At 38.1% G+C, this 27,980-nt stretch overlaps 1 protein-coding gene across 2 annotated transcripts in view; it reads right to left on the bottom strand.

Moving 5' to 3' along the window:
- Positions 1-3,955: 3,955 nt before the first annotated feature.
- The window catches only part of PUM3 (pumilio RNA binding family member 3), a 37,641-nt gene continuing 13,616 nt past the window's right edge, over positions 3,956-27,980 (bottom strand). For both annotated transcript variants that reach the window (XM_012737423.3, XM_012737430.3), the window contains exons 8-18: positions 27,419-27,593; positions 27,018-27,121; positions 25,742-25,820; positions 23,998-24,096; positions 22,710-22,763; positions 20,870-20,950; positions 13,741-13,883; positions 12,841-13,063; positions 10,571-10,658; positions 7,651-7,741; positions 3,956-4,257 (exon numbers count right to left, since the gene is read on the bottom strand). In XM_012737423.3, the coding sequence (XP_012592877.2) occupies positions 4,125-4,257; positions 7,651-7,741; positions 10,571-10,658; positions 12,841-13,063; positions 13,741-13,883; positions 20,870-20,950; positions 22,710-22,763; positions 23,998-24,096; positions 25,742-25,820; positions 27,018-27,121; positions 27,419-27,593 (1,270 nt within the window). In that variant the 3' untranslated portion in view covers positions 3,956-4,124. The remainder of the gene's footprint in view (positions 4,258-7,650; positions 7,742-10,570; positions 10,659-12,840; positions 13,064-13,740; positions 13,884-20,869; positions 20,951-22,709; positions 22,764-23,997; positions 24,097-25,741; positions 25,821-27,017; positions 27,122-27,418; positions 27,594-27,980) is intronic.

Raw genomic sequence — 27,980 nt, forward strand, 5'->3', positions numbered from 1 at the left:
AAAAGAGCTCAAGTGGCAAAGTTTTGTTTCTTTGTTTAGTTCATTAGTTTTGGGCTAGAAATATATACTTTGTTGACTCTAACTGCTGCTGAGACCTTGTGTTTTCTTATGTGTATTCTAAATATACACATCCTAATCTTTCCAAGACTTACTCTTAAAGGTGATTAATCTGCTATAATTAAGATGTAACCTTTTCAAAATCTCACTGAAAATAGAAACAGAAGTGCCATCTCATATTTTAAAGAGCCAGTCCTTTGCGTTCAGTCATACAGGAAGCCACTGCCTCTAAAAGGTCCTTATTCCATTATGCAAATGCTTATTAAACCAGACTAAAAAGGAAAATGACGTTCTTCCTTCTGATTCCTGGGAAAAGCATGGGGTTGATGCAAACTGAAAACTACAATAAGGTGAATTTTCAAAGTTAGGACTTTCTTAAATCCAGTAAGCTCTTCCAGGGAAAATAAACCCTCCACAAAGCCAAATAGGTTATTTTTAGTTTGTTTAAAGCCATTTGTGGGTTTCTGCTTAAAAAATGGTACACTGTTGAGTTTATCTCCATTCCTTCCAGAAAAAGGAATATGAAACTAAAAGAATAAGAATGATGTAAACTCACAGGAACAATGTAAACAAGAGAGAAGCTATCAGTGGGTAATGATAGCAACAAATATCTGGAAGAAAAGGAAGCTGTGGAGAGAGCAGCAAGACGGAGAAAGCTAAATACCTAGTGCATGCAGAGAAGCAAGTGAATTCTCACCATGATATATCAGAAAGTCCCTGCAACTAGAAGTGGAAGACTGGAGTAAGCCCTGGGATGGGAAACAGGGGATTGGCCCAAACTGCTTGATTATACTACTCCCCACCCCAGCAGGAGGCTGAGGATATTCTGTGGACTTATGCTCTTTCAATTTTTCAAGATTAGGGAGCCCCAGGTATGAGAGAGCACGAGGGAGAGGCACTGTACTGAAAGCAGGTGGATTAATTAAAATATGCACACTGTGTGTTGAGTAACCAAACACCGGCTGCAGGTGGATTTCTTTCTGGAGGCACTGAATGGCCCTAGATGAAAGGCCTACAGATACTGACATCTGGAGAACCCCAAGAAACAGCAGGATCCAAGCCTAATGGCCCATGCATTAAACAGAATCAACAGGAGAGAACAGGAAAAGACTGCCACCTTTATCATTGGTTTTAAGTGTCTTAAATATACAGGAGAACCAGACCTCGCCAGGAGACCTCAAACATAGAGACCAGAAAAGACAGAAAGAGCAAAGAAACAAAGTAAAATAAAACGAATAACCAAGGATAAAATACAACATCCCCAGAGACATAAGAGATATTGCATCTAAGAGATAAGAAATGGTGTTGAGAGTAGAATAAAGACATTCAGACATGCAAGGTCTTCACAATTTTAGCTCACGTGCACTCTTTCCAAGGAAGCTGCTAAAGGTTGTGCCCCACTGGGAAAAGGGCCTTTAAGAAAGAAAAGCGCGAGGGTCTGAGAAACCGGCTCTCAACAGGAGAGAAGGGAAGGGAAGGGAAGGCTCAGGGTGACACCAATGACCTGAGCAGTTATTCAGGGCACCCAGGAAGCCAGGAGGGGCGTCTCCAGGAGAACGTGGGAACGCTAGTTGACTTGACAACTTAGTATTCAGAGACAGGTTAGCACACTTTTAGCTACAAGTTTCTAAAGATCCCATTCAAAATGATCTAAATAAAAAATGGCGGTTTATTATCTCACATAATCAAAAGCTCCAGGAGTTAATTTCCATTGCTGACGTAAGGACTGGGGCCCCAGCGCTAGTCCGTACCAGTGCTCTTTTGCAAGACACACGCAGGATATGCGTATCTGTGACCCACTCAAGACACGCTGGCTGGGAAAGAGTGACTTATGGCTGGGCAAGGAGGCTCATGCCTGTAATCCTAGCACTATGGGAGGCCGAGGCGGGCGGATTGCTCGAGGTCAGGAGTTCGAAACCACCCTGAGCAAGAGCGAGACCCTGTCTCTACTATAAATAGAAAGAAATTAATTGGCTAACTAATATATATAGAAAAAATTAGCCGGGCATGGTGCGCATGCCTGTAGTCCCAGCTACTCAGGAGGCTGAGGCAGCAGGATTGCTCGAGCCCAGGAGTTTGAGGTTGCTGTGAGCTAGGCTGACGCCATGGCACTCACTCTAGCCTGGGCAACAAAGCGAGACTCTGTCTCAAAAAAAAAAAAAAAAAAAAAAAGAGTGACTTATACCAGTCAGGATATCTGAGTTGCCTGGGAAGGAGGAGACACCAGAATAACACAGGAGCCTCAGCAGACTGAAAAAAGAGGAAAATGGCTGTTGGGTAGTCACTCATGGTGCCTGTGAGAGAAGAGTTTAAGCAATTCTGATGAAAGTTTAGGAAAACTTAACAACAGAAATGTAGAAATTAAGCAAATGAAAATAAAGAAATGGTTAGTTCCAGAAAAAATAAAATGATACAATTCTACTGGGAAGAGAAAGGGAAGAGAAGAGGGAACAGTGATGATAGAAGTTCTTAATCTGTACTTTCTGTAATAGGAAGTCAAAAGAAACTACCTAAAACTGGTAGATTTAAAAAATAGACATTATAAAAACAGTATATTTAGAAATTTAGCAGAGCTCAGAGTAAATGGAAGTAGTTGTGGGGAGGCGAGGCAGGGGTGCAGGAGTGGGGCAGAGAAAGGACTGCTGCTTCTGTTACAAGCTTTATACAAGTCCCCCTCCAAATTCTGTACATGTTATTTTATTGTTTTAGTTTCAAAGATGGAACAAATAGCAGCTCCCTGCTCCCCCTGAATGGACCCTTTATATGGAGAACACAAACCACAATTATCAGTCAAACAAAAGTAAGCGCTAGCGTTGCCTTTTCCCCATTCCCCCTTCTCACCCCATCCCAGGTCTCCCAGCTGTCCCACCCACACCCTACACTCAGTTGTGTGACAGTTGGGAGGAGAATGCATGCTGAATTAATTATAGGCATCAGTTCTTTGGGGAAGGGTTCAATACACCATGGCAGGGGGAGTCTCTGTAGCTGGCAGGTTGGAGTTGTCCAAGGACTCCATGGTCTGGACAGGAAAGGCACAGCCAATTTTTCAGCGGGTGTAACTGCAGTGACAGACCTAAGTAGGTGTCCTGTTACATCAGACTATTCAGAGAAAGGGCCAAGGCTCTATATTGAAAGCAGCCAGATATTCATAAGCATGGCTATATGAGCCTGACTGAGCTACCAATCCTCCTAAGCTTTGTTGCTAAAAGCCAACCATAGATTTAAAATTCACACATACTACCTGTGATAAAATTCAAACTTCTGCCCTGTAACAGATTTGCATTTTCTTCCATCTTATGCAAATCCTACAGGCTTTGACTATTTTAGGGACAGTCTCGAGAAGGAAAGTCTCATCACAAGGAGCTATTTACTTGGAAGGTCCAAAAAACAGAGACAGACCTTGACCTTCACACTACAATCCACTGCGATCCCCTAATTCATTTAGCACATTTCCCTCAGGAGCTTCCCTTACCCGAGTGGCTTTCAAACAAAGTCTAACACGAGACCTAATCCATGAGACAGCCAGGAATGCGGCTGCTCTGGTTACAGGGTATCCCCCTCCCTGTACCCATCAAAGCCTTACGGCTCCCTGAAGTTCAGTTCAAAACCATTACTTTCTAACTTGTTGCTCCCACCAAAGACTCCCCTTGGCTCTTCTTTTCCACATCCTACCTTCCTTTGGCAGGATAGTCCTCTCGGGTCCTACCTCCTCCAGGAAGCCTTCCCAGACTGCTGCTCACTGAAGCTGTATTCTTCCCGAATCAACTAATTCAGCTTCACTTTACATATATTGGTCCCACCATATATGATTGCTAAACCTTCCACATTACTGCTCCACACTCTGATTTACTTACTACTTAATATAGCTTGGATTTAAAAAAAAAAAAGAAAAAGACCATTTTTAGAAACAATTTTATAAATAGATACTTATAAAAGAAGAAACACATATACAGAGCACCCAAATTACTAGTCAGGTGAACCCCAGCCCTTCTCTTCTGCATTGGGAAAACAGAATAGAGAACAGAGAACGGGAAAAAGCATTCCATCTTGCGCTTGACTCTTGCCACCTATGTGCTCAGCTTTTCAAGTAGAGTTTCTACTCCTTTGCTGGTGTTTTTGTTTTTTTCCAATGTGGGAATCAGGCTTTTTAGTCCAGCTTTGACTTTGTTTGCAACTTCTTGGTCAGAACTCTGGAGAAGGCTGAAGAGAGAGGAAAAAAATTAACAAAACTTAAATTTCATAAAAACCCCTAGATCATCTGCAAATACTACCCATACTCACAGTATAACAGAATTAACCGTGACACAAATCTTATAACTATACACATAATATTTTTTCATTCACCATATGATGAGGGCCAGCAGCCCACATTCTAAAACCATAGGAAAAATGTTTTAGGATCTTACTAGTGGAGCCATTCAAGCAAAGACATTTGTAGGACTCCATTCCATACAGAGTTGGTCCTATCTTCACTTTACCTTAGGACTTACTTACATCCTACCTTAAAAATTTTTCGTGTAGTCTATCTCCCTTCCTCATCTAGATTATAAGCTCACAAGGACAGTTTGTGTGTTTTTTTTTTTTTTTTTGAGACAGAGTCTTACTCTGTTGCCTGGGCTAGAGTGCTGTGGCGTCAGCCCAGCTCACAGCAACCTCAAACTCCTGGGCTCAACTGATCCTTCTGCCTCAGCCTCCCGAGTAGCTGGGACTACAGGCATGCGTCACCATGCCTGGCTAATTTTTTTTTCTATGTATTTTTAGTTGGCTAATTAATTTCTTTCTATTTTTAGTAGAGACAGGGTCTCGCTCTTGCTCAGGCTGGTTTCGAACTCCTAACCTTGAGCAATCTGCTCACCTCAGTCTCCCAGAGTGCTAGGATTACAGGCATGTTTTATTTCATGGCACCACTTGTATAGAGTAGATGGCCAAGAAATGTTCCGAGTGGCTGAAATAACACGTGTGAATGGGAACACAGAGAGGTAAGGTGGGGGCACGAGAGGCTGGAGTCAGTGGGCCTTCTCCTGGAACTCCGCAGCACTGACACTTTTGAACAGGTGGAGAGGTTTCCCGCAGAGCTTCACCGCCTCTGCCATTCAGTAACTGTACAACCAAGACCATGCTATTTGAATGCTCTAAGATTCAGTTTCCTGATCTGTAGAATGGGATTAAAAATAAAACCCACTTTCTGCCTCACAGGGCTGTTTGTTGAGGCTTAAATTATCCTGTATCCAAAGCACTTAGCCAGAGCCTGATACTTAGTAAGCACTCAATAAATGTTAGTCAGTGAACAAAATAACCCTGGGCTCTGCTTTCAGAAACCTTGCCGTAGCACTCTACCACCACAAGTGAAGGGTAACAGTAGGCCCATTTCTCTATAAACAGGGGCTGGGTGATTGACACCCAACCACAGAGAACCAGGCCTGGACTTCTGTTTGCCTCTCACTTTTTGAGGGCCACATGTAAATGCTGACCTCTGAAACACATTCTAGAAAGAAACTGCTTGGCATTTTTCAAAGTCCCCGGCCCCAGTAATTTCCATCATGTCAACAAAGAGGTGGATAAGTTATCAGCAATGAGCAGCATTCTACTGCTCGTGGGAGACAAGAAACAAGTACAGCTTGCCACCTGCAAAGTTTAAAAGGTTGAAAAGTAAAGTATCCTTTTACTAGATCTGTGACTCACTGGATGTTTTTATTTTATACACCTTGGCTAAATATAGTTACATAATGCATAACAGTAATACAAGTTAATGTTTATTGATCATATTCCAAATATTAGATGTAATGCTAGGCATTTTATATGCATTGTCCAATCTAGTTTTCATAACAACCTTAGGGTTATTATCTTGTTTTACAACCAAGAAAATTAAGGCTCAGAAAAGCTGAATAATTTTCCCAAGGCTACATAGTAAGTAAGCTGGGACTGGAACTCAGGCAGTCTGTCTAAAGCCAATGTCCTTAAATGCTAGAGAATTCTGCTTCCCTGAATCATTCTTCAGTTGATTTTATAAGGCTGAGTTTCTCTTTTCACCCAAAATGTTTTTTTTACTTAGAACCGTAAGTATTCATGTGTTCCTGTTCCAATTCTAAGAATTCATAATATACCTATACTATTCTTTTTGAAATCTACCCAACAGGAACTCTGATTGATGAGCAACTTTTATAAATTAATTTCATGGCATTGCTGAAATTTCTAGTTAATTGAGTCTAATGAAAGAATGTGTCAGTAGGTGTTAACACTCAAATGCCTGATAAAGAAATTCATAACAAAAAGTTCATGTTTCAGCTAATGGATTCTGACTGTTTAACATCAACTGGAAAATTAACTAATTTTAATGACAAATGAACAAAATGATCTGTAACATCCATGTATTTGGAAATACTGATATACCTGAAGAAATGCATGCTGTTGCATGTGTGTGTTGTTTGTAAGTATATTTGTACTAGATCAAAGTAATACCGAAGAAACATTTAACATAACATTTTCAAACAATATAGATTAAATTGCACAGCATGTTGCAAATGAAATATTGTAGGAAATTCAAACTAGGCTTGGTATCTGTTTTCGCAAACCTTGCTAACACAACAGGGGGAAAATCAACAGTGATTATTTCAAAGCAACATATAAATCTTTAAAAGGAATGCTCTTAACAGAAAAGTTTCATCTGGGTATAGAATATATGGAAATTTCTATGACCTGTAAATTATAAATTCAGCATAACTAAATCTATATAAGATGGTTTCATATATCATCAATTTTCTCTCATTTTAGGTTAGAAATAAACAATTACCACACAGACTTTAGTAGCAAATGTTTTTCTAATACTTTTAGCATCTTTGAAAACAATGACAGAAAATTACATGTGAAGTCAGGCATGACTTAAGTCACAGTTTTCACAGGGACACAACTTATTCATTAAAAAAGATACATTTTAAGGCCGGGCGCTGTGGCTCACGCCTGTAATCCTAGCTCTTGGGAGGCCGAGGCGGGCGGATTGCTCAAGGTCAGGAGTTCAAAACCAGCCTGAGCGAGACCCCGTCTCTACTATAAAATAGAAAGAAATTAATTGGCCAACTGATGTATATAAAAAATTAGCCGGGCATGGTGGCGCATGCCTGTAGTCCCAGCTACTCGGGAGGCTGAGGCAGGAGGATCGCTTGAGCCCAGGAGTTTGAGGTTGCTGTGAGCTAGGCTGACGCCACGGCACTCACTCTAGCCTGGACAACAAAGTGAGACTCTGTCTCAAAAAAAAAAAAAAAAAAAAAAAAAAAAAAAAATAAAAAAGATACATTTTGGTCAAAACCATAAATGTGGTGAAGCCACCATGACACCTTGTGAATGACACCATGTCATAATTTTATGATCCTTGACATCAAAAAGACAGCAGTTAAAATAAAAAATCCTAAGGACTGTTCAAAAGAGCTACATTTGCTTTCTATTCTTTAGAATATTTGGTATACTTGCCTAGACCATGAGTGACTAACAGTAATATCAGACTATTGGGAACAAATGTTAGAACTGAGAAATAACTGTGAAGGAAATATCCTTTGCATGACCATGTTCTGCAAAAAGAAAGGCACACATTATACATACCTAGAAAGAATAATGGCACCTCGATTTACATTAGCCCAGGACTTCAGGTTCTTCATACCAACATGCTCTACAAGTGTTTTGGCAAAACAACCTGTAAAATATACTGAAACTTAGCGAACATCACCTACCAAGATTTAAACTCCCAATCCCCTTCTCTACTGCCTTTAAACCTGCAAATATGTTCTATAATAAAAAAGCCAATAAAAAGAGTTCTCACCCAATCTCCCTTAACACTAAAAATTCCACTCAGGTTTATACAATGCATTTTTTTTTTTTTTTTTTGAGACAGAGTCTCGCTTTGTTGCCCAGGCTAGAGTGAGTGCCATGGCGTCAGCCTAGCTCACAGCAACCTCAAACTCCTGGGGATCAAGCGATCCTCCTGCCTCAGCCTCCCCAAGTAGCTGGGACTACAGGCATGCGCCACCATGCCCGGCTAATTTTTTCTATATATATTAGTTGGCCAATTAATTTCTTTGTATTTATAATAGAGACAGGGTCTCGCTCTTGCTCAGGCTGGTTTCGAACTCCTGACCTCGAGCAATCCGCCCGCCTCAGCCTCCCAGAGAGCTAGGATTACAGGCGTGAGCCACCGCGCCCGGCTATACAATGCATTTTTATACAGCTATTTCTTTTAACTCTGATCCAAAACAAGATATGTTTAGCAGTAATGACTCAAGAAAAACAATGAATGCTTATAAAATGCTCACTTGGTTATGTTTGCATTTCTTTGTAATATTTAATGATTTAACTTTGACCTGAAAGATATTCAGGAAGTAAATGTTTGATGGTAGCACCTGGTGTTTGGCTGAAATGAAAGTTTTCCCTTATGGAGGAATGCTCACCCAGAAGGTGCCATGAACACAACACTGTGCTCATGTGTTCAAAAGTAATTGAAGAATGTTCATTCTTCAGTAATAGTTGAAGAAAAACTGTTGTAGCTTACACCTGGCAATTTCTCTCTACAATGCTTAAATATCCACATATCTCCACATCAAAAACACCATTCATCTTATGTTATTCTAATACTTCTGATTCCCAAGGTCTTGGTATTATCTTATTCACTGTGCCATTTAAGTGCAACTAATTCTTGGGCAAAGGAGAAATTCTGATGGCTAGGATTTAGTGCAGATGGAGGTACGAACAGCCAATCTTGAAGGCAAACATCTTGGTTAAGTAGCATGTACTATGTATTCATTCAAAGATACCCAAATGTAAGGACGCTTTAAAAGCCAAGAGGCCTGCGGCTATTTATCCTTTCATGGCACCTGCTAAGGGGGGTACAGAGATCCTCCAGTGAGGCAAATTGTGTTTTCCAAAGATAACCACAACAGCATCTCCTGTCCTGTGTAGTGCTCTTCTAGAATACTGCCATTCTATCATCTAGAGGTGGAATCCATGGAATCCTCTCCTTTTGAATCTGGGTTAGCCTCTGTGATTGACTTGACCAAGAAAGTATGGTGAGAGTAACATTAAATGAATTCTGAGGATAAATCATGAAAGTACCATGCATTTACTTTGTTCTCTTGGGATGCTTACTCTTAAAAATCAACCACCATCTTGTGAGGAAGCCCAAGCAGCTTAGAAGAGAAACTAATGTACCAACTAACAGCTAGCACCAACCTGCCAGCCATGTGAGTGAGCTAAAAGTGGACACACTCCAACCCCATACTGACTCTGAAAAGAGCAGAAGCAAGCTTCCCCAAACCCTGATCAAATAACTGTCTTGAAAACTACTAAGTTTTGAAGTGGCTTGTTACACAGCAACAGATAATCGAAACAGCTAGACACAAAGCAAGACACACTCATTTGGTGCTACATAAAAATGACAAACGTATCAGGCCCAAATAGGCACATTTTAGGGCTGTCAGTGCCTTTTAATTAAGAGGGAGAGAAGTCACTAGAACATTCCTTGGACTTTAAGAGTACGCCAGACAACTTTTCTGGCATAAACTTTTAACTCAATCACACATCAACTTTTTTTGAATAATGAAAAAGATGATTCCATATGTTATTTTTCTTTAATATGTATTACAAGCTCTTTTACAAAAAAAATTTACAGTGAAAAATAGCCCTAAGTCCCTATTCTTAATGATAAAGTGAGAAGTGACAGCTCTACTGCTATACTGATTGTCTCACCAGCCATTAGAACTGCCACTGGCCTCAAGACACAGATTCATGATCTGTCACTTTTTTCAGACACAGTAATAGAAAGCTCAAACTGTTTCGACTCCGTGGAGGTGGGCGGGGGTCCAGGGGAGTCTGTTTAGTGGCTTAAATACCAGATGGAGTTTGGATTTTGTAAGTGAAGGTCTGGTGAGAGATAGCGCTAAGAGAAGAAAGGCATATTAACTTTTAATATCGTCCTCCTCTTGAGAGCTGAGTCTCCAGAGCAGCTGCAAGGCTTATGAAAAACCAGAAGTTCCAAGGACTGGCTTGCTCTTTGGTCACATGTATTTTAATGCCAAATACATAGGCGCCCGTCCAAAATTCTCTTATGAGGATAATTTTCTTCTGCTTACTCTTCCCTCAAAACTAGAGATAAATGTCCTGCCTTTCAATTGGGGTAATGATACTCACAATTGGGATCTTATACCCCCTCCCTCTTAACATCCTCTAGATATAGAATAGCATTTCTGGGAATTGACCAAGCCCGGGCAGAAGTCTGAAGTAGCAGAGGAGGGAAGACAGAAAGTGAGGGTGGGTGGGAAAGAGAAAGAAAATTAAAGGATTCTTGGACACAAACTTCTAGGGGAAAAAGCATTATTTTCAACCACTATATCATTTCTTATTCACAGACATCATTTCTAAATACTTGACACACTTTCATTTGCATTTAAATGGCCAGTGTAAAGTTCAAGGATGCCAAGAATGACTGGAATTCCACATAAGATATAAGAAAAGGTCAAGTTTCACAGCCTACCTTCTCTTCCATTTTCCTTCATCTTTTTATCTTGCTCTATTAACCACTTCAGAACTAGATGTCCTGCGGGATGTTCTGCAACGTGAAGCTATGAATGGTCAAGAACATGTTCATTTCAAAAGCTGTTTTCATCCATGCAAACACAATACATTCGAATGAATACGTACAATTCATTGTATACTCTCCCTACTGAATAGGGGAGACAAAGGGCTCAATCTCCTTACAGAGAAAACTTTCACTAGACACCTCCATTTCTCCCATTTGTCAATATGATCTGCTGGATGAGGGCAGGGCCAGGGCTCTCCAAGACCCACCGTGGCCTACTTCTCAATGTGTCTGACACATGGCCCAATCCCATGTGTCAGAAGCACCTTATCATGAATTTCATTCATGACCAAATACATGTCTGTACAAAACACTTCCAAGTGCCAGGCTTTGACCCAGACAGTTAGAGAATTAAAGATGAATACAATGTAACTGCTGCTGTGGAAACGGCTCTTGGTTGTTTACTCAACAGGCATCTCCCTCTCCACCTTTCTTCCCTGCTGATATCCCAACACCTCTACCCACATCTTCTAAAAGTCCCTTCTCAATCTCAGGGGACACATCTGGCCTGGTCTCAACCAGTCCTAGTAATCCAATTGCTTCTTCCAGAAATTGATCTAGAAGTGGATATTCCACTTAGTTCTCCCCAGTAAAATGCCAGGGAGGCCTGTTTGGAGGTTTACTTCCCAGTGCCAGGAAGACAACCCTTCTTGCTTTTTCCTTCCTGCTTGGGACCCTGATAGGGAGACATAGGCTGAGGCTGTGAAAGCCAGCTTGTGACCACAAGGCACCAAGAGCCTCAAAGACAGTGAGCCTGGGAGGTGACATGGCTGGGTTGCTGTACCACACCTGGAGCTATGTACCACTGTTTTTCTTACTGTGGTAATTAAGCAGCTCACTGCTAGAGTGAGGCATTCTATTATTTGTAGCAAAATAACTACTCGTGGCACTAGTGAGACGTTCTTAGATTTGGACTAAATCCAGATGTTATTCAGTTCCCACTGCATCCGGAACATAACTCACTGTTACAGCTACTTTGCACTGTAACGCCTTCCTTGTACATGTCTCTACAATGGATCTCAAGCTCTTTAAGGGCAGGGACCCTGTCATTTCATCTTTGAGTGCCTCTGGAAGCATTCAGTATGGATTTATTGCATTTTTGATTAATGAATGAAAGGCATGGAACTTGAATAAATTATCACATATCCTCGAACTGTAACACTGAGGATAATAATGAAAGGGTGCTGTGAGAATTAAATGAAAGCAGAGCTTCAGAAAACAGCAAGTTCCCCATAAATGTCTGTTTGTCAGGAGCTTACAACCCAGTGTAGGACAAAGGCCCTGTGTGATCTGGCCTCTGTTTTCCCCTTCCCTTTGCTCACTGATTTCCACCCCCTACCCCATCCCTACTTCAAGCCTTCTGCTCTCAGACGTGCCTAGGTCCTTTCTTCCTTAGGACTGCTGCACAACCTGTTCCTTTCTCGAATCTTTTACCAGTCTTCACTGAGCTACTAATCCTTCAGGTCTCAGCTGAGCTTTACACTGGGAAGCCTTCCTGGGGAGAAGGGTGGCTCTTACACACTCCCATAAAACTTGTAGTTTTCTTTCATAGCCCTAATCTCAATACTAACTGAAATAATTACTTGTGAAAATATTTATTTAAATATTGTGTTCCCCAGAATGGTAAGCTTTGGGAGGGCAGCGTTGGCCACTGTATACCTGAGGTGTGTGAATCAGTGAACGGAAGATGCAAGGCAGAAGAGTATGAGGCCCTAATAACACAGGCAGGAACTACCAGAAAGAGCAAGTGTTTTCTAATGAGAGGCAATAGGAAACATTTCACGGAGAAGCGTTCAGGGAACCATGGATGAGTAAGGCACAGGGAAACGGAAAAATAGGGTGGCATGCTAGGCTGGGGGAAGAATAACCCATAGCATATTCGAAATCAAAATATGAGCATAGAATATGCTGGAAAAGTAGTCTGGGGCCAACCACAGACAACAGAAAGCCACAGCAAGAGGATTTTGCTTTTACTCTGGAGGTACTATGGAGCAGGTTTCTAAAACAGACAAGGGTTGTAACGGTACTGCATTGTGAATTCACAATTTCCAAATCTACTGTTGGTATAAGGTGAGTTGAGATAATCATCATTTAAATCTCTTTATAGTCACTGGAGTCTTTGCTGCCCCTGCAGCTTTCCTGCCTGTCTTATAACAGTACATTACCTCTCCATCCTTGCCACCAGGATGCAGTTCTGCGGCAGCCAAGCTGGCGATGGCATTCATGGCAGGCTGAACGTCTCCAGTCCCAGATCCCAGAATGTCAGCAACCAACACACAGGCAGACTTATCTAGCACCACCTCCTGGGCATGCTCTTGCAGGTAGCTCAGCAAAGCTGGAGAAATGGATTCCAAGAGCTCCCGTCTGCGGATCTCTGTATCTTTCTTACTGTTGGAATATGTTGAAGAGGTATTAAGGTAAGATAAATAACAAAGGAAATATGGTGACCTTATTATCACAAAAACCTCTAAGAGCTTATCACAGTCTGTGTCACACTCTCTTATAATTGTCTCTTTCTGTTGAGCATGTAGACAATGAGTGATTTGAGGGGATCTTTGGTCTGTTTTTCATCTCTCTGTCACCAGGATCTGAATAGGGCCTGACGCAGAACATGCACTCACCAAATGAAGGTTGGCTTATGTAATACAAAAAACAAAAACAAAGAAACACATCAATCCAAAAACCAAGCAAAAAAATATCCCACAAGACAGCACGTTTATACTTCTGTGTGGACTCCACTCTCTAGGGTACTCAAATGTATGCTACCAGAAGCTTTGAAAATAAAACAAACAAAAACCAAACCCCACACCTAAGTGCCTACTATATGGCAGACATTCAGGTGTTCTTTTGGCCTGACCCTTTTATTAAATATTTCCTTTTCAAGATAAAAACTTTAAGAATCTGTCAAAACGACAGGCTTAAAAATAGAATTCGCCTTGTGAGAAGTTTTAGCTCTCAAAAACGGCATGGATGTGTGAGTGGATTTCTGGAACATGTGCTATCCACTGGCAGTGAACATTCAGAGCAGAGGAATAAAGGAGTCAAGCCATTCTACTTGCTTTTACCTGTGTGCATTTCCATCTCCTTTTTGCAGAACTTCAATGATTTCTCGAACTGTATGTGCAGGATCTCTGGGGCTTAGTAAATACAACAGGACCTTCCTTCCATATTTATCATTTACTATGTTAGGCAAGGAGCTGATAATTTCCTATAAAATTATAAACAAAAACAGAGAATCGATACCTACATTCTTAAAGTATGATTGAGATTTGAATGGTAAAGAAGAATACACACTTAACTATTTCTCCAGCAGACTTAATGGGAAATGTGGAGCTAGTTCTGAAACTCTCTATTAAAGCACAAAGAGATTTACACTTAGAACACAGGATCGATTCTCTACTGTGACTAGCATTACTGAACAATCCATTTATATTAACCAATCAAGCCCAAAGACTTAAAAACTACTTAAAAGAGTTATCTTTATTCATAATGACCAACATTTCTTAGGCCACTATTACCAGGGACATTGCTTGCTGAGGTCACTGAGTAGACACAGTTAATTTGCAGTTGCACTTAAATGAAGCATCAGCTAGGAAGAAGAACATTCTTATTAGAATTTCCCTGCTGAGATGTATGTGAAAAGAGATAAAGAAACTCTGTTAAATAGAACACGTAGATAAAGGCTTTCAAAGTTAGGTTGCTTATTCATGGCCAATGAAAGCTCTTTAACTATTGTAATGAAAAACAAAAATAAAGGGAGAAGGAAAAACAAATTCAGAAAGACTCCACTGAGCAGTTACAAATTACACTGTATGACATTTCAATCAACATGCCCAAGAAATGTAACCTCCTTTTCTAGTTATGTGACAAAAGCGATGTCCTCCCCACCCTAACTGAGCTCCTGTGTAAATGTGCTGATGTTTTCAAAGACAGAAAAGTCACTGTTTAAAAATCTTTTTATTTTTAACGGAGGATATGCAATGGAAAAAATATCATCAGTTTGTTTTTTTCCTCTTTAAGGTTCCTATTTATTGTAACAAACTTTACAAATATTCAAATGCATGTCTGAGTATTACAGATTCTTCAGAACTGGCTGGGGCCTCAGAAAGAATTCAGTCCAACTCTCCAGGTTTAAGGCAAGGGAGAAGTGATCTGCCAGGGGACATAGTGGCAGTAGTGGGGCTGGCTTAGTCCTGGTCCTCTGACTCCAAATCTAGTGTCTTTCAAAGAAAACGTACAAATCTCCTCTTAAGGAAAGTAATTCTCACTGAGATATATTCAGATCTGCTCTTCTTCAAAGTGTCTATTATAAGAAGATTAATAATTTTGGTGCAAGGAATCAACTTACAAATTAAGTCAGTCATCAACCATGGCACTGTGATACAGCAAACTCCACCATCCCATGGTTGATGAAGCAACTCCACATTCTACATATCACACTTTTTAAAATTCTAAGCTTCCCTCATCTTCTGCACAAAACTATACTGTGCTTCTGATAATTAGTAACAGTAGCTAATACTCATTAAGTGCTTACTAGGAGTCAGACACTGCTGAGAGCTGCACATCTATCATCTTAAATAACCTTCAAACCACCATGTCCTGATTCTATGATTCCAATCCCCACTGTGCTCCAGCTACTTCTGAAGAAGTTTAAACTCACAGCATAAAGATTCCCACACAAAACATGTTTTCAGAGAATATAACCACCTCAAAATGGATACATAATTTCAATCACCTAGGGAAAATGAACTTAAAATTTCAGTAATAAAAAGTGACACAGATGCAAAAAATGTATGAACTTTGATAAGTAGGAAGAATTTTTGTCAAGGTCAATAAGCTCCAAAGTAGAATCAATACGTATTTTTGATAATGAAGTGTTTAGTGCCCCCAATATGGAGTACCTTTAGTGTACCTATAGTGTACCTTTAGGTACCTGCTTTCACCAACTCATAAAAGAAGACAAATACCTTTTCTATAGTCTTACAAAAACAAAACCAACAAACCTTTGCTGTCTTTAAAAAAATGACTAGCATAATACTTTTAAAACATCCAGTTTTTATGAGAAAAAAAATTGGAGAGTATGCAGTGAACAACAATAATGGCTATTCTTTATTTTTAATCAACATTTTTTTTCTGGATATAGAGGAAAGAGGGAGGCATGAAGCTGGCCACGTATTCCTTAAAGAACTGAACTTTCTCCATAGGTTCCATGCTTAAGGCCTTATCTAACACTTACGGCTTGGGCAGAAATAGTTTTACAAAATAAGAAAGTGAGACTTTAAGATACACATAAAATCTGTGCATAAATACCACTCAGAGGATTAGTTCCCAAACTCACTGAACTTTACTGCCTTTCGGTTTATAATGAAATAATTTAGAATCTAAATTTATGTTTAATTAAGGCTTTTAAAAGAGTGCAATGTTTATAAACTAACAATCTTATGAAACTAAAAATTGTTTACTTAAAAATGGAATATTTAGTTTTTCCCCATCTCACCGTTATTCCAACATTCTCCTATCACCAAAAAACATACATTTTTGAAAAAGTAAAGGGAAACACTATATAAGCGCTCCTATAGTATGGGTACTAATCCATTTAGCTTGGGTTACAGAGAAACATGGGAAAAAGTTTTAGCTTATTGTCTGGAGACCAGTAACAATTACAGTAACATGTATAAATAGGTAAGGGACAGCTATGGCATAGTTGATATTGTGCAGAATTTAGTCTCTGGGGTATCAAGTTCAAGCTATATGTATAGCTTTGGGAAAATCTTTTAAAAACCTCTCTGCATTATCTATAAAAGGAAACAATACACCAGCCCAACTCATGGGCTATTACAAGCAAATCAGAGAGTCAAACCAAAAATTTCTAAACAACAATTATTTCATATCAAAAATACACCTCTCAATACACAGCATCCTTACCTATGGAGATTAAATAAAGCTGTAAGAGTCATGAATTTCCATCCTCAAAAGAGTGAAAATATCAACAACGAAGGTGCAATAAAGGTTTTGGCTTAGTGTGCCCCTTGCAAGAATTATCTTACAGAAAACGAGGCCCATTTGTTGTCATTTTTTCTTTTTAAGCTCTAAAGTAGGCATGTGAATAGAAGAAAGAATAGGAACAAAAGACCTCCCTTCTGAAGACATCTCTGGCTAGTTCTGACCGCCTTATGTTGATCTCTTGCCAGATTCCTTGGCACTCTTTGTTTTGCCAACCCAAAGAGGAAGGGTAAAGGTCAAAATAAAGGGTACACACAGGAAGTGCATTTTTGGCGCAGGATAGAAATGCAAAAATCAACACATGTTACTGAGAACTGAGCCTATGGTGTACACAAATCTTTGGTAGTCTGTTCTGGGGAAAAAAAAGAAATGCAGACTGCTTTCACTACAGGTGCTAAAATGTAGTGGAAGAAGCAATTAGAGTTAATGAAAAGTTAAAAACAAAAATAATAATGAGTAACAGAAATGTAGACAGAAGGTTAGATTACCAGGTGGCCTCTTGAGAGTTCTATTCTGAAAATGGGGTGATTTTATCCAAAACTCCACCTTTTTGGCTGCACACAGAAAATAGGAAAGTCAAGTTTAATGGGTATAATGTTTCAGATTTGCAAGATAATAAAATCCTGGATCATTGCATTGAAATTATTAAACACAATAGAAAAATAAGAAAAGAAGTTATGATTTATGAAACTGTAAAAAAAAATAAAATAAAATAAATAAAGTCCTGGAGATTATTTGCACAACAATGAATACATTTAATACTACCTTTACAGTATATGTAAAAATGGTTAAGATGGTAAATTTTATGTGTATTTTATACTCCAATTAAAAAGAAAAAAATTGGAAGGTCTACTGACCTGGAGATCACACTGCCAGAGGCTGGAGCCCACAGGTGGCCACCAGCCTGGACGGGGTGTGTCTCTCTCCATTCTCCATAGTTCCCACTAAACCTCCTGGTCTCACCTGGCCTGGTCACTCATTTACTTGACTGGTCAATGAAGGTTTGTAAGTTTGTGAGCCCTGGGGGAGAACATAATTAACTGCTAAAGGAAAGACAAACACTATAGTAGTTGACAGCATGGGCAGACCAGACCTGGCTGGGAGATCAGAGAAAACTATCTGATGATTAAAAGCAAGAGGAGTGATTATCAGGCTATGATTTCAACTTGACGTTTCAGGAAATCCTGTTACTCTGAACAGAATGCTTAGCAACACTAAGCTTTCTTGGCTATTTTTTAAAGCACTGTATAATGCAATAGGTTTTGTAGTGGCTGGGTGGGAAATACGGACTTTATATAAACATATGTGTAGCATATTTGACAACCCAGCAACTTTATTATGTAATTGAAACTAAATTCTGCTACATCAGAGAAACTTAATGTGTGTCCAAAGAGACATATACAAGAATGTTCATGAATTATGTGAAATAGCAAAAATTAATAAGATAAAAAAGTTTTTAAAATTATAAACCTCAATATCTATCACCAGGAAAATAGAAAAATAAATTGCAGTATATTCACATGTAGTAGAATGCTATTTGGCATTGAGAAATAAATGATTCAGAAGAACAGGGTGTGCAAACTATGGCTCATGCATCAAATCCAGCCTGTATACAGGCTGTATACATCCTACAAGCTGTGAATGGCTTTTACATCTCAAAAGGTTGTTAAAAACAAAAACAAAACAAACAAGAATATGTGGCAGAGAACACAGATAGCCTTCAAAGGCTGAGTAATTACTTTCTGGTCCCTTACAAAAAAGGCTTGCTGACCCCCATGGACACAATGACAAAAAAAAAACAGCAAGTGGCAAAAGAATACACATAAGACACTGAATATGTAGAATTTATAAATGTAAAATAAAGTGATATACAACTACACAGAATGAAAGGATAAGGAAATACATATGAGTAATAGCAAAATCATCATAGTAGGTCGATGGCAGGGATGAATACACAAAGGGCTTAAACTTGAACTGCACTGGTCAAGTTTTAAACCTTTTTAGTGTTCACTGTATTATTTATGCTTTTCTATATATTTTAAAGATAATACATTTAAAAATATGCATCAATATCTATCACCTTCAAACAGCAACTGGCTAGTATACTTAGTTCTTTTCCCATGAACACTGCTGTCAAACCAGCTGCATCATACCGATGACTATTTTGGAAAGTAAAGTAGGTGAGAGAGTTTATATCCATTTTGAAAGGTGAAGGGCTCAGCTGACCAGACTGTGATTTCAACCTGACATTTCGGGAAGTCTGAGTGCCCTGAACAGGATACTTAACAACACTAAGCTTTCTTGGTTATTTTTAAAAAACATGCATACTGCAACAGGTTTTGTGGTGGATGGGTGGGAAAAACACAAGAGCAATTAGCATTCCAGAATTTTATCACTAGCGATTAACACATAGTTTAATGACACACAGAACCTGTTGAGCATTTGTCAGAGGCAAGAGATCAGCAAATCAGGCCTTTCAGAGAAAGCTGCCCTGAGTACAAGAAAGTCATTAGGAATGTGGGTTAAATAGTTGTGGGAATCAAGCTGATAAGTACAAGGAATTAAAACTGTTTCAACAGCAACATTAAATGGGATACATTTTTGGAAAAAATGTAATCTAATAGGCAATTCTGGCAAATCCTGAAGGAAGTTCGGTTTCTCTTGAAATCTATTTGGAACAGTTATGCAAATGTTAGTTGTCATGAAAATATTAAACAAAAGCAAACTTTCAATATCCCAGCCTGTTTCCATTTTAGTCAAACAATTTTATTCATTAGCCAATTCTATGGCCTCACATCTCTGTCACAGGAATGAAAAACAATCATTATTGATTGGAGTCAAAAGGGTAATAAAGTCACAAGGAACATGTCAAAATACACAGTCTGTGACATGAAAGTCTTGCCAACTTCTTTCTTCCCACAATCCTATCCCAAAGAAAGTCATCACAATCTTAAAATAGTCAAGGGTAAAGTTGGAAAATGACAGCAAGGGCATGAGAAAATTCACACACAGTGGGACCTACAGCTGGCATCTAAGAAAACAAATCTTCCCCTCCATGAGCTGATACACTATTTCCATTAACACTCAGCTCTACTGGTCCAGAGAGGCTACAGCACCACCACCTGACAACAGGTAAATTACTTTCTGAATCATCCAATTTCCTTCCTCCCTGCCAGTGGTATGAAAGTACCATTTGTCACCAAGATTTCTCTAAGGGCCTCATGTGTATCAAACAGAAAGGTCTGTGTAATTTTCAGATGAATAACTTATGTCTATCAGATTATGTGGTTTTTAAAATATTTCCAAGTATGGTCACTGCTACCAATGTTGCATTTTCTTATCCCCACTGCTATCACCTCTACCACCTGCACACTAAAAATAAAGAAAGGGAAGAGAAAAGGATCACAGAATCAAAAGAAGAGGCTGTCATTGCAAGATGAAGGAAAAATAGTTTATAATGAAATTTTTACAGCAGAGTAGTTTCTCTAAGAGAACAATTCAGTTTTTCTGAAGACAAGTTTGGGAATAAGTAGACTACTCAAATATTACCACTTTATGTTCATTACACTAAGCTAGAGGAATTGTAGCCTGAAACATAAAAAGGAAACTAGTATTCTAATTTTAATATTATAGTAACTTTTAATCTGACTGTACAAAAGCTCTAAGAAGTATCATAATTCAGTCAGTTTTATGAGTTTTTCTTCTCCATCAGCTCACTCAGCACAGATATACTGATAAACTGGGTAATTGTGCAGAGGTAGTTTTTCCGTATGGAGAAAGAGAGTTAAAAATGTCACGGATACCCTCTGCCTATACACGAGTTCTGGAATAACTGAGGATTTACTGTGTAAACTAATTTCTGATCATAACTAAATATTACTTTGCCAATATTTTGTATTTTAGAATCATACATGGTCTAAACGGCCACATTACCCTGAAAATGTTGTCTTAATTTAACCACAGTTTTCTAAATAAGTAAAACAGCATTAGTATCAAGTTACAAGGTTGTGATTTATATAGGAATTAAGTAAACCTCCAAAATAACACTTAACTGATAACTAAAAAATAACAGAAAATACTGGTAGAAAGCACAGATGAAAGTCTTTACACATGCATGTGTGAAAACAAACTTACACACCCACAATTGGTCTATAAATGTAACTTAAATTCAAGACCTTCAGAATTACTTACTGATATGATTATCTGCTTCACAAGTTTAGTATCATCAATACAATCAAATGCCGCCAGTAAAACCAAGTGGGAGTATTGGCCCTGCAAGAATTGGAAGCCAGTAAAGGTTAAAAAAAATGCATAGACTTTCACTCTTATTTTACTCATGCTGTCCCTTCACAGAAGTTACCAACACTGACAACTTGTCCGACATAATATAAACAAGATGAATGAAAGCTGTCTAAATGAACTTCCTCTCTTATCAGGACCTAGTTAATTATATTCTAGTGGTAAGGTTGATTAAAAAAAAAAAAGGAAGAAACAGAAAAGCACATTCTTTACTACCAAATAGCCCAAGACTAACCAGGATGTAATACCTGTTTAAACAGATATCCTGTTAATGAATAGCAAGAAAGTTCAAGTGATAAGATTAAATGGAAAAAACCTCTCTATTTTTTATATATATTCATAAATAAAATATTCCAATCATGAAAAAGAAAATATATAAACTTAGACACAATTTTATACACTCACAATACTATATATATAGTATGTGTGTGTGTATATATATATATATATATATATACACACTATATATATGTAAAACACATATATACAGAAAATCCTGGAAGACAAAAAACTGTAATAGTCATTTCTGGGTTAAAGGATTACAAATGATTTTTCATTTTCTTTTGTAATTGTTCAATTTCTTTAAGATGATCCTATATAATTAGAACACAAATACCAAAAAAATAAACTAGAAGAGTATAACTGTAAACTGAATACAAGAATAAGATAAACACCATTATTTTAAAAGAGCATGGCAGCACAAGATCTTACAAATATACAATGTGGTGTTCACAACAGTCACCCCTTGAAATAATAAAATTATTCCCATGATGCTGACACTGTTATAAACATTAAAAGAACCTCTACTTTATATTAAAAACAAAAACCTGTTTTCAGAGTTTGTGGCATTTTTTTAGTACCCTGATGATGATATAAATGCTTGTTTTTAAGTTTTGAAGGGAGTTTGATATTTGATAATAGCCCACACTCATTCAGAGCCAGGTCTGATAAACACAACAGGTAATTATTGTTAATTTAAGGTAAAAAAGATAAACTGAAGAAAAACAACAAAGGTCTGACATCCCTATTTATATATATAAAGAAGAAAAATCAAAGTAGGCAAAGAACATGAAAAGTCAGTTCACAAAAAAGAGAATATAAATGGTTTTAAATGTATGAAATAATTAGGGACAATAAAACAAAAAATACCATTTTTCACCTATCCTATAGGCAATGGTGAAAACCTTTGACAATAGACTAATTTATCAAAGGTTTGGGGAAAAGCAGGCACACTTTTATGTAGGAGAGAATGTAAAGTCATTGGCTTCTTTGAAGAGCAACTGACATCTGTAAAAATTTAAAGCATGTATGATCTGATCCAGCAACTCTAGTTCTAGAGATTTATCCTACAGTCATGCTTTCAAGTAAGTACAAAGACTTACACATAAGGATATTCACTGGAGTACTAATTGTAATAAAAAAAAATCTAGAAACTACCCAAGTGTCCAACAGTAAGGACTGGTTAAATGAATTTTGGAATAGTCATACAATGAAATATTATGAAGTCTTTAAGGAAAGTGAGGTAGACAGTGTATATATATTGAAATAAAATGACCCATGAGATGCATTAAGTGAAAAACAAAATGGAGAGCATGTGGATAGAAAAAGATTATAATAAAACAAATTTTCTTCTTGGCAACTGTCTGAATTTTTCAAAATTTCTATTATGGACATGAATTCATTTTAATATTAAAAATAATTAAAAGAAATAATGTAGTTTTATTATACTTACATTAGCTATTTTTTCAACATAAGACTTCATTGTTTTCACAATCACTTTCCTGTCCTAGAAAAGAAAATTATATATGCTTTGTAAATTCTGGTTCCTGTGAAATTTATAAAAAAAAAAACAAAAAACAAAAAACTGCAATATACTATGAGAAGTCCTCTCAGAGATATTACCGTGTTTCCCTGAAAATAAGACCTACCCATAAAATAAGCCCTAGCAGGATTTCTAATCATTTGCATAATATAAGCCCTATCCCGAAAATAAGACCTAGTGATGGGTCTGGCTACACAGCGTATTTGCACAACCCATGACGAGCAGCCCTTCTCATCTGCCCCATCGTGACAGCTATTATCACAGAGGTGACTGGAAAGGTGGGGCAGCCCCACCAACAAGGTCGGCTCCCCCTGTCAGTTCCAGGCCATTCTGTGCATGCTGCAAGCTGAGGCTTTGAGGGGAAACTATTACATCATCTGAAAATAAGCCCTAGGGTGTCTTCTTGAGGAAAAATAAATATAAGACCCTGTCTTATTTTGGGGGAAACACGGTATAATCTTAGACTTCTATGTGACAAGCCACTCGAACATAAACATGGAGCCATAAAAGGCTCCATGGGTCATAAAAGGCTCCGTAAGTCAGAAGGCAAACCCAGAGAAACCACCTTATACAATGAGATCTGAGGGATCCTTCTTCCAAGGTCTGAATTGTCATCAAATGCAGAGAGTCAACTATATGGTTAATATTCATATGTATTTGTTAAATACAATTTGCATTCAGCAAAAAGTAGATATAATACAACCACCTTTTAAAGGCAGAATTATGCTGATCAAGAGAATGATCATTTCTGCTAACCTCTGATTAATAAGGTTCTTTACCCTTTTCTTCAAAGTACTTAACACCCACAGAAGCAAATGTGTGACTAGCTATTTGTGATCTCTTCCCTCCTCCTCCTCCCTCAATATGATCATTAAATGAGAAATGACAGAGCCCGACAGGTACCAAAACCTCTGTACCCTAAAGCTTAACATACATATTATGCTTACTTGCTTGACAGATCTCTTCTCATGCTTTAATGAAACTTCAAGGTTTCTACTAAAGCAGAGAAGAAACACTAGGCCTTTAGAAAATGGCTAATTCCTGTGAGGCCCCGAGGTACAACTTTGAGAAGATAATGTTGTTTATGCACAATAGGGCAAAGACCAAAGAAGACTAAAGGTCTAAGAACAGGCAGTCAAGCCTGCAGATAAGGCGCAGCCCGGAATGGCAGTGCTTACAGGCAAATGCCACCACTCACCTTGGGTGTGCCATGCCACAGGCAGTGCATGGCCACTCTGGCGCCATCGTGTGTGTGTGCCAGGTACACCACCGCTTCCCGGATGGCTTCAATCATTTCCTAGGGAACAAATGCTGTCAGGGTTTTGCTTTATTTTCTTCTGCTGCTGTTACATCTGTCTGCCTATAGGCAGGAAGTTACACACAGAGAATGAAAGGAAGAGAGGGCAGGTAGCAAACAATTTTTAATTTTGTAGACAATTAAACAGAAACACAACCTCTTTCTAGAAACAGTCTTTTCCATCAAGAGCAATAAATATTGCTGGCAGGCAATTTCTATTAAACATAGTTTCTGACTTTTAGTAAAAAAAGAAAAAAAATCACTTAATTTATTACAAGGTAGTTTAGATTAATTTAACCTTTAGTCTTCATTTTCAAAGTATGTAATTTCTTATTTACATTTTCAAGGTCTATGTACATAGGATATAAATGAGTTTGGCAGCTAACAGCTGCAAGACCCCATTTTAGTCTATTCCCAACTTAAAAAGTTATATTAAATAAATAAATGCAAAGCCCCATACCAGGAAAAAGGGCAGGTGCTACTTAGGTGCCAATTGCATCAATAAGGCATAAGCAATGTCACCCTCAAGTATTGGACAATCCTTTCCCAAGCTGAAGGACACAGCTTGCAACCAACATCCCTAAACTTATGAATCTCTTCAAAGCTAGCCAGTTGGAGTGTTATGCAGATATTCCAATTATGCTTTCATTATCCCCAAAGGTTTTTCTTCTTAAGTCTCTCTTTTGAAAACGCCCCTGGTGCCAAAATAGATAATGTGTCTCATTACTTTACATTCACACTAAGTTCCAAATGATTTTACGCTGTTACTAAAACATTCAACACTAAAAAGATACTTTCTACCACTGAATATATTCAAATGATCATTTTATCACTTCTGAACATATAGTCCTGCCTCAGTAAATCCAGAACTGTGGGTTACTGTGTTCTGCAGGAAATAGAGAGAAATACCCAAAAGAGAAGATACTGTTATGGTCACTGAACCATAAGTTTAAGTGGGTGGCTACTCTTGGGATATTATTATATTGTATGCCAATTTTAAGAAGTCAAAATTCCAACGAATGTATAATCTGGCATATTTATTAAAAGAAGGTAGTCTCATTACTACTTCAGTTATCCCTTGCGATTAGAAAATGAGAACAAATGCCAATGAGCTCATTGTATCACGAGACAAGCAAAGTTCAGGGAACTAAATGATGAATTCTCATTTGTATTCCTATCATTGACTTGAAGGGCAGTCCAATTTACCTTCATTCCCTATTCCTTCTCCTTCTATCACATAAAGCCCAGGTTTTCATGGTCCATTTGGTTTTACGTAAGTATCCTCCCCTAATCCTTTAATGCCAACAAGTTTTTTTTTTCCTTTTTTGTATTGGCATGGTTAAATTTAAAGCCATATGCATAAAGTTAATTTTCAGATTAGGTTAGCTAGAGGATACTCTCTGGATTATAATTAAAATATATTTAAAAATGTAATCAGTAAAACTAGGGTTAATTCTATTATTTTTCTGGAAAAAAACCTGAGATTAGCAGACTAGTTCAAAGGAAGTTCAGTGAATTATCTTTTCTAAATAAGAAAGCAACTCCTTAAAATTTCCAAAAGACAATGTACTTCAAAGCAGTGTTTTAAATTTCTACACTGCTCTTCCTCCATGTTTTGGTTTAAAAACAAAAACCAAGAACTTACTGATCTGAGTTTGGGGGGTGCATAGGTAAAAAAGTCCAGGAATACTTTATGTACCAATGAGTGCTTAATCACAGCTTCCCTGAAAAGAGAAAATGAACAAACAAAACCCACATCAGATCCGGCACTACTGTCATGCAGAGACAGGTAATCTCAGAGGTTCTAAAATAGTCTAAACAAGTGAAATAGTTCTACCGAATATAATTTGTCATAAGATAGATTGTATCTTTCAGCAATACTAAGATTTAAAAAAAAAATTAGACTGTAAAAGTGATTTAGTGCCATCTACAACGAAGACCAGAATACTAATTTCTAGTATCTAACCAGCAAAGATGAAGTTATCATTCACAATATGCTCCTCTCTCTTAAATAATGACATCTATATTTCTTTTTCTCCAGCACTGGACACATGATTAGAAATCCACACGTGGATCTCTTCTTTGTACAGCTGTTTTCTTTTTGCCAAGCACCCTTCACAATGCATCATATTCATAGAATAATTTTAGCAGAATTAAAATCTGAATGGACCAAATCAGTGTCAGCAATTGCAATGACACCTACTTAATCCAAGCCCTCTAGTGCCTAGAGTGAACCTGGTGAACCCAGGTGTATAGTGCAGGCTGATGGTCAGGCATCAAATAACTGAAGTTCACGAAGAGTATCCAAGTAGACAGTCAAAACTAATAGGCAAACTTTATGGCCAAAGCACTGTTCTTAGTGTTTTGGAACTAGTAACCCATTTAATCTTCATAAAACCTTATAAAGTCTGTACCATTATTAATCCAATTTTATAAATATGGAAACTGAGGCACAGAGAGGTTAAGTTATCAAAGACTACACCATAAGTAACTGGGAAGGAGGCATGAGGAGTCACACCCAGCCAGTCTGGTCCCAACCATTCCACTATGGTACAAATGCCAAGAAGGCCACATGTACAGAATCCTAAGTCTTACACTCCAATTTAAATAACAGATTATATTTGTGAAACCATTTCATATACATGGATTCAACATAGCATTTTATTTAGGGAAAGAAAGTTTCATTGCTTATAAAGTTTATAAACCACTATTGTATGCTATCATTTTACGGTATACAACATTAGAAATAAGAGATCTTCTTTTGCACCAAGAATGGTTTCAAGTAAAAAACTTTACACTCTTAGTTAGGACAGATTAATAACAGTAAGGAGAAAATAACCATCTTTTCTGGGCAAGGGTTATGTAAAACTTTTCTCCTTCAAATGCCACTTTTTAAGTAAAAACAAAAACATCTTTCTTACTTTTGGGCCATTGGAGTTAGAATCTGTTTCATTTCATCCATAATAAGCTCTAATTTTTCTGGTTGTACCTCTAACACTTTGTCCAGAGTTGGGTGGTCTGCTGTCTGCAAAAGAGAAATCAAACCCCTCTAAATTTAATCAATCTCTTCACGTCAGAAGAAAAGCGATCATAGCCATTTAAAATAAGCTTCAACAAATTTAAGATTTCCCATATTTATATAACAAAGCCCCATTGTATATGTACTCATGAAATAATTCCTGATTATCTGATTCTCAGCCTATACATTTACCAATGTATCTAAAGGTGTAAGAGAGTCTCTAAAAGGCAAAGTAAACATTCTAAAAACAGGATGCTGGAAATTAAGGAAAAGCATACAGAAAGAAACTTCTGGAAGTGTCACCTTGTACAGCTGAAATGTGTTCCCGTAGAGCTCCTCTGTCAGCATGTTCCTCTGCTCTAAAATGGCTTTGTCATTGTACGCGTACTCCACGATGGCCGATGCTTCTGCATGCCGCAGCAACTTCCTCACGTGGCCTTTAAAACTTCTGATTATCTCCGCAATCTGTGGTTTACTCCTAAACCCAACAAGATCATGGAAAAAAATAAATGATGGAGGGAGAAAGCTGGGTGACAATAAAAGATAACTTACTTCTCCTGAGACCAACTCATCAATATGTGTATGGGGGGTCTCTCACAGAGAAATGCTTATGAGTAGGAAAATTGAATTGCCCTGTATTTCTACCTCAAGCTTTACATGACTCAGAAGCCAGCCTGCCTAGGTTTGAAACTTGCTCTGCTTACCAGCTGAAAAAGACCATGAGCAATTTATTTAATCTCTGTGCCTCAGCTTCTTCGTTTATAAAATAAAAACAAGGTTGCTGTGAGGACTAAATGAGCTAAGATGCACCAAGAACTGTGACCAGCACATAGTAAGTGCTCCAAAAATGTCAGTGCTATTAAAC

The sequence above is a fragment of the Microcebus murinus genome, chromosome 12 (assembly GCF_040939455.1).
Source record: "Microcebus murinus isolate Inina chromosome 12, M.murinus_Inina_mat1.0, whole genome shotgun sequence".
In the NCBI taxonomy this organism is placed as follows: Eukaryota; Metazoa; Chordata; class Mammalia; order Primates; family Cheirogaleidae; genus Microcebus; species Microcebus murinus.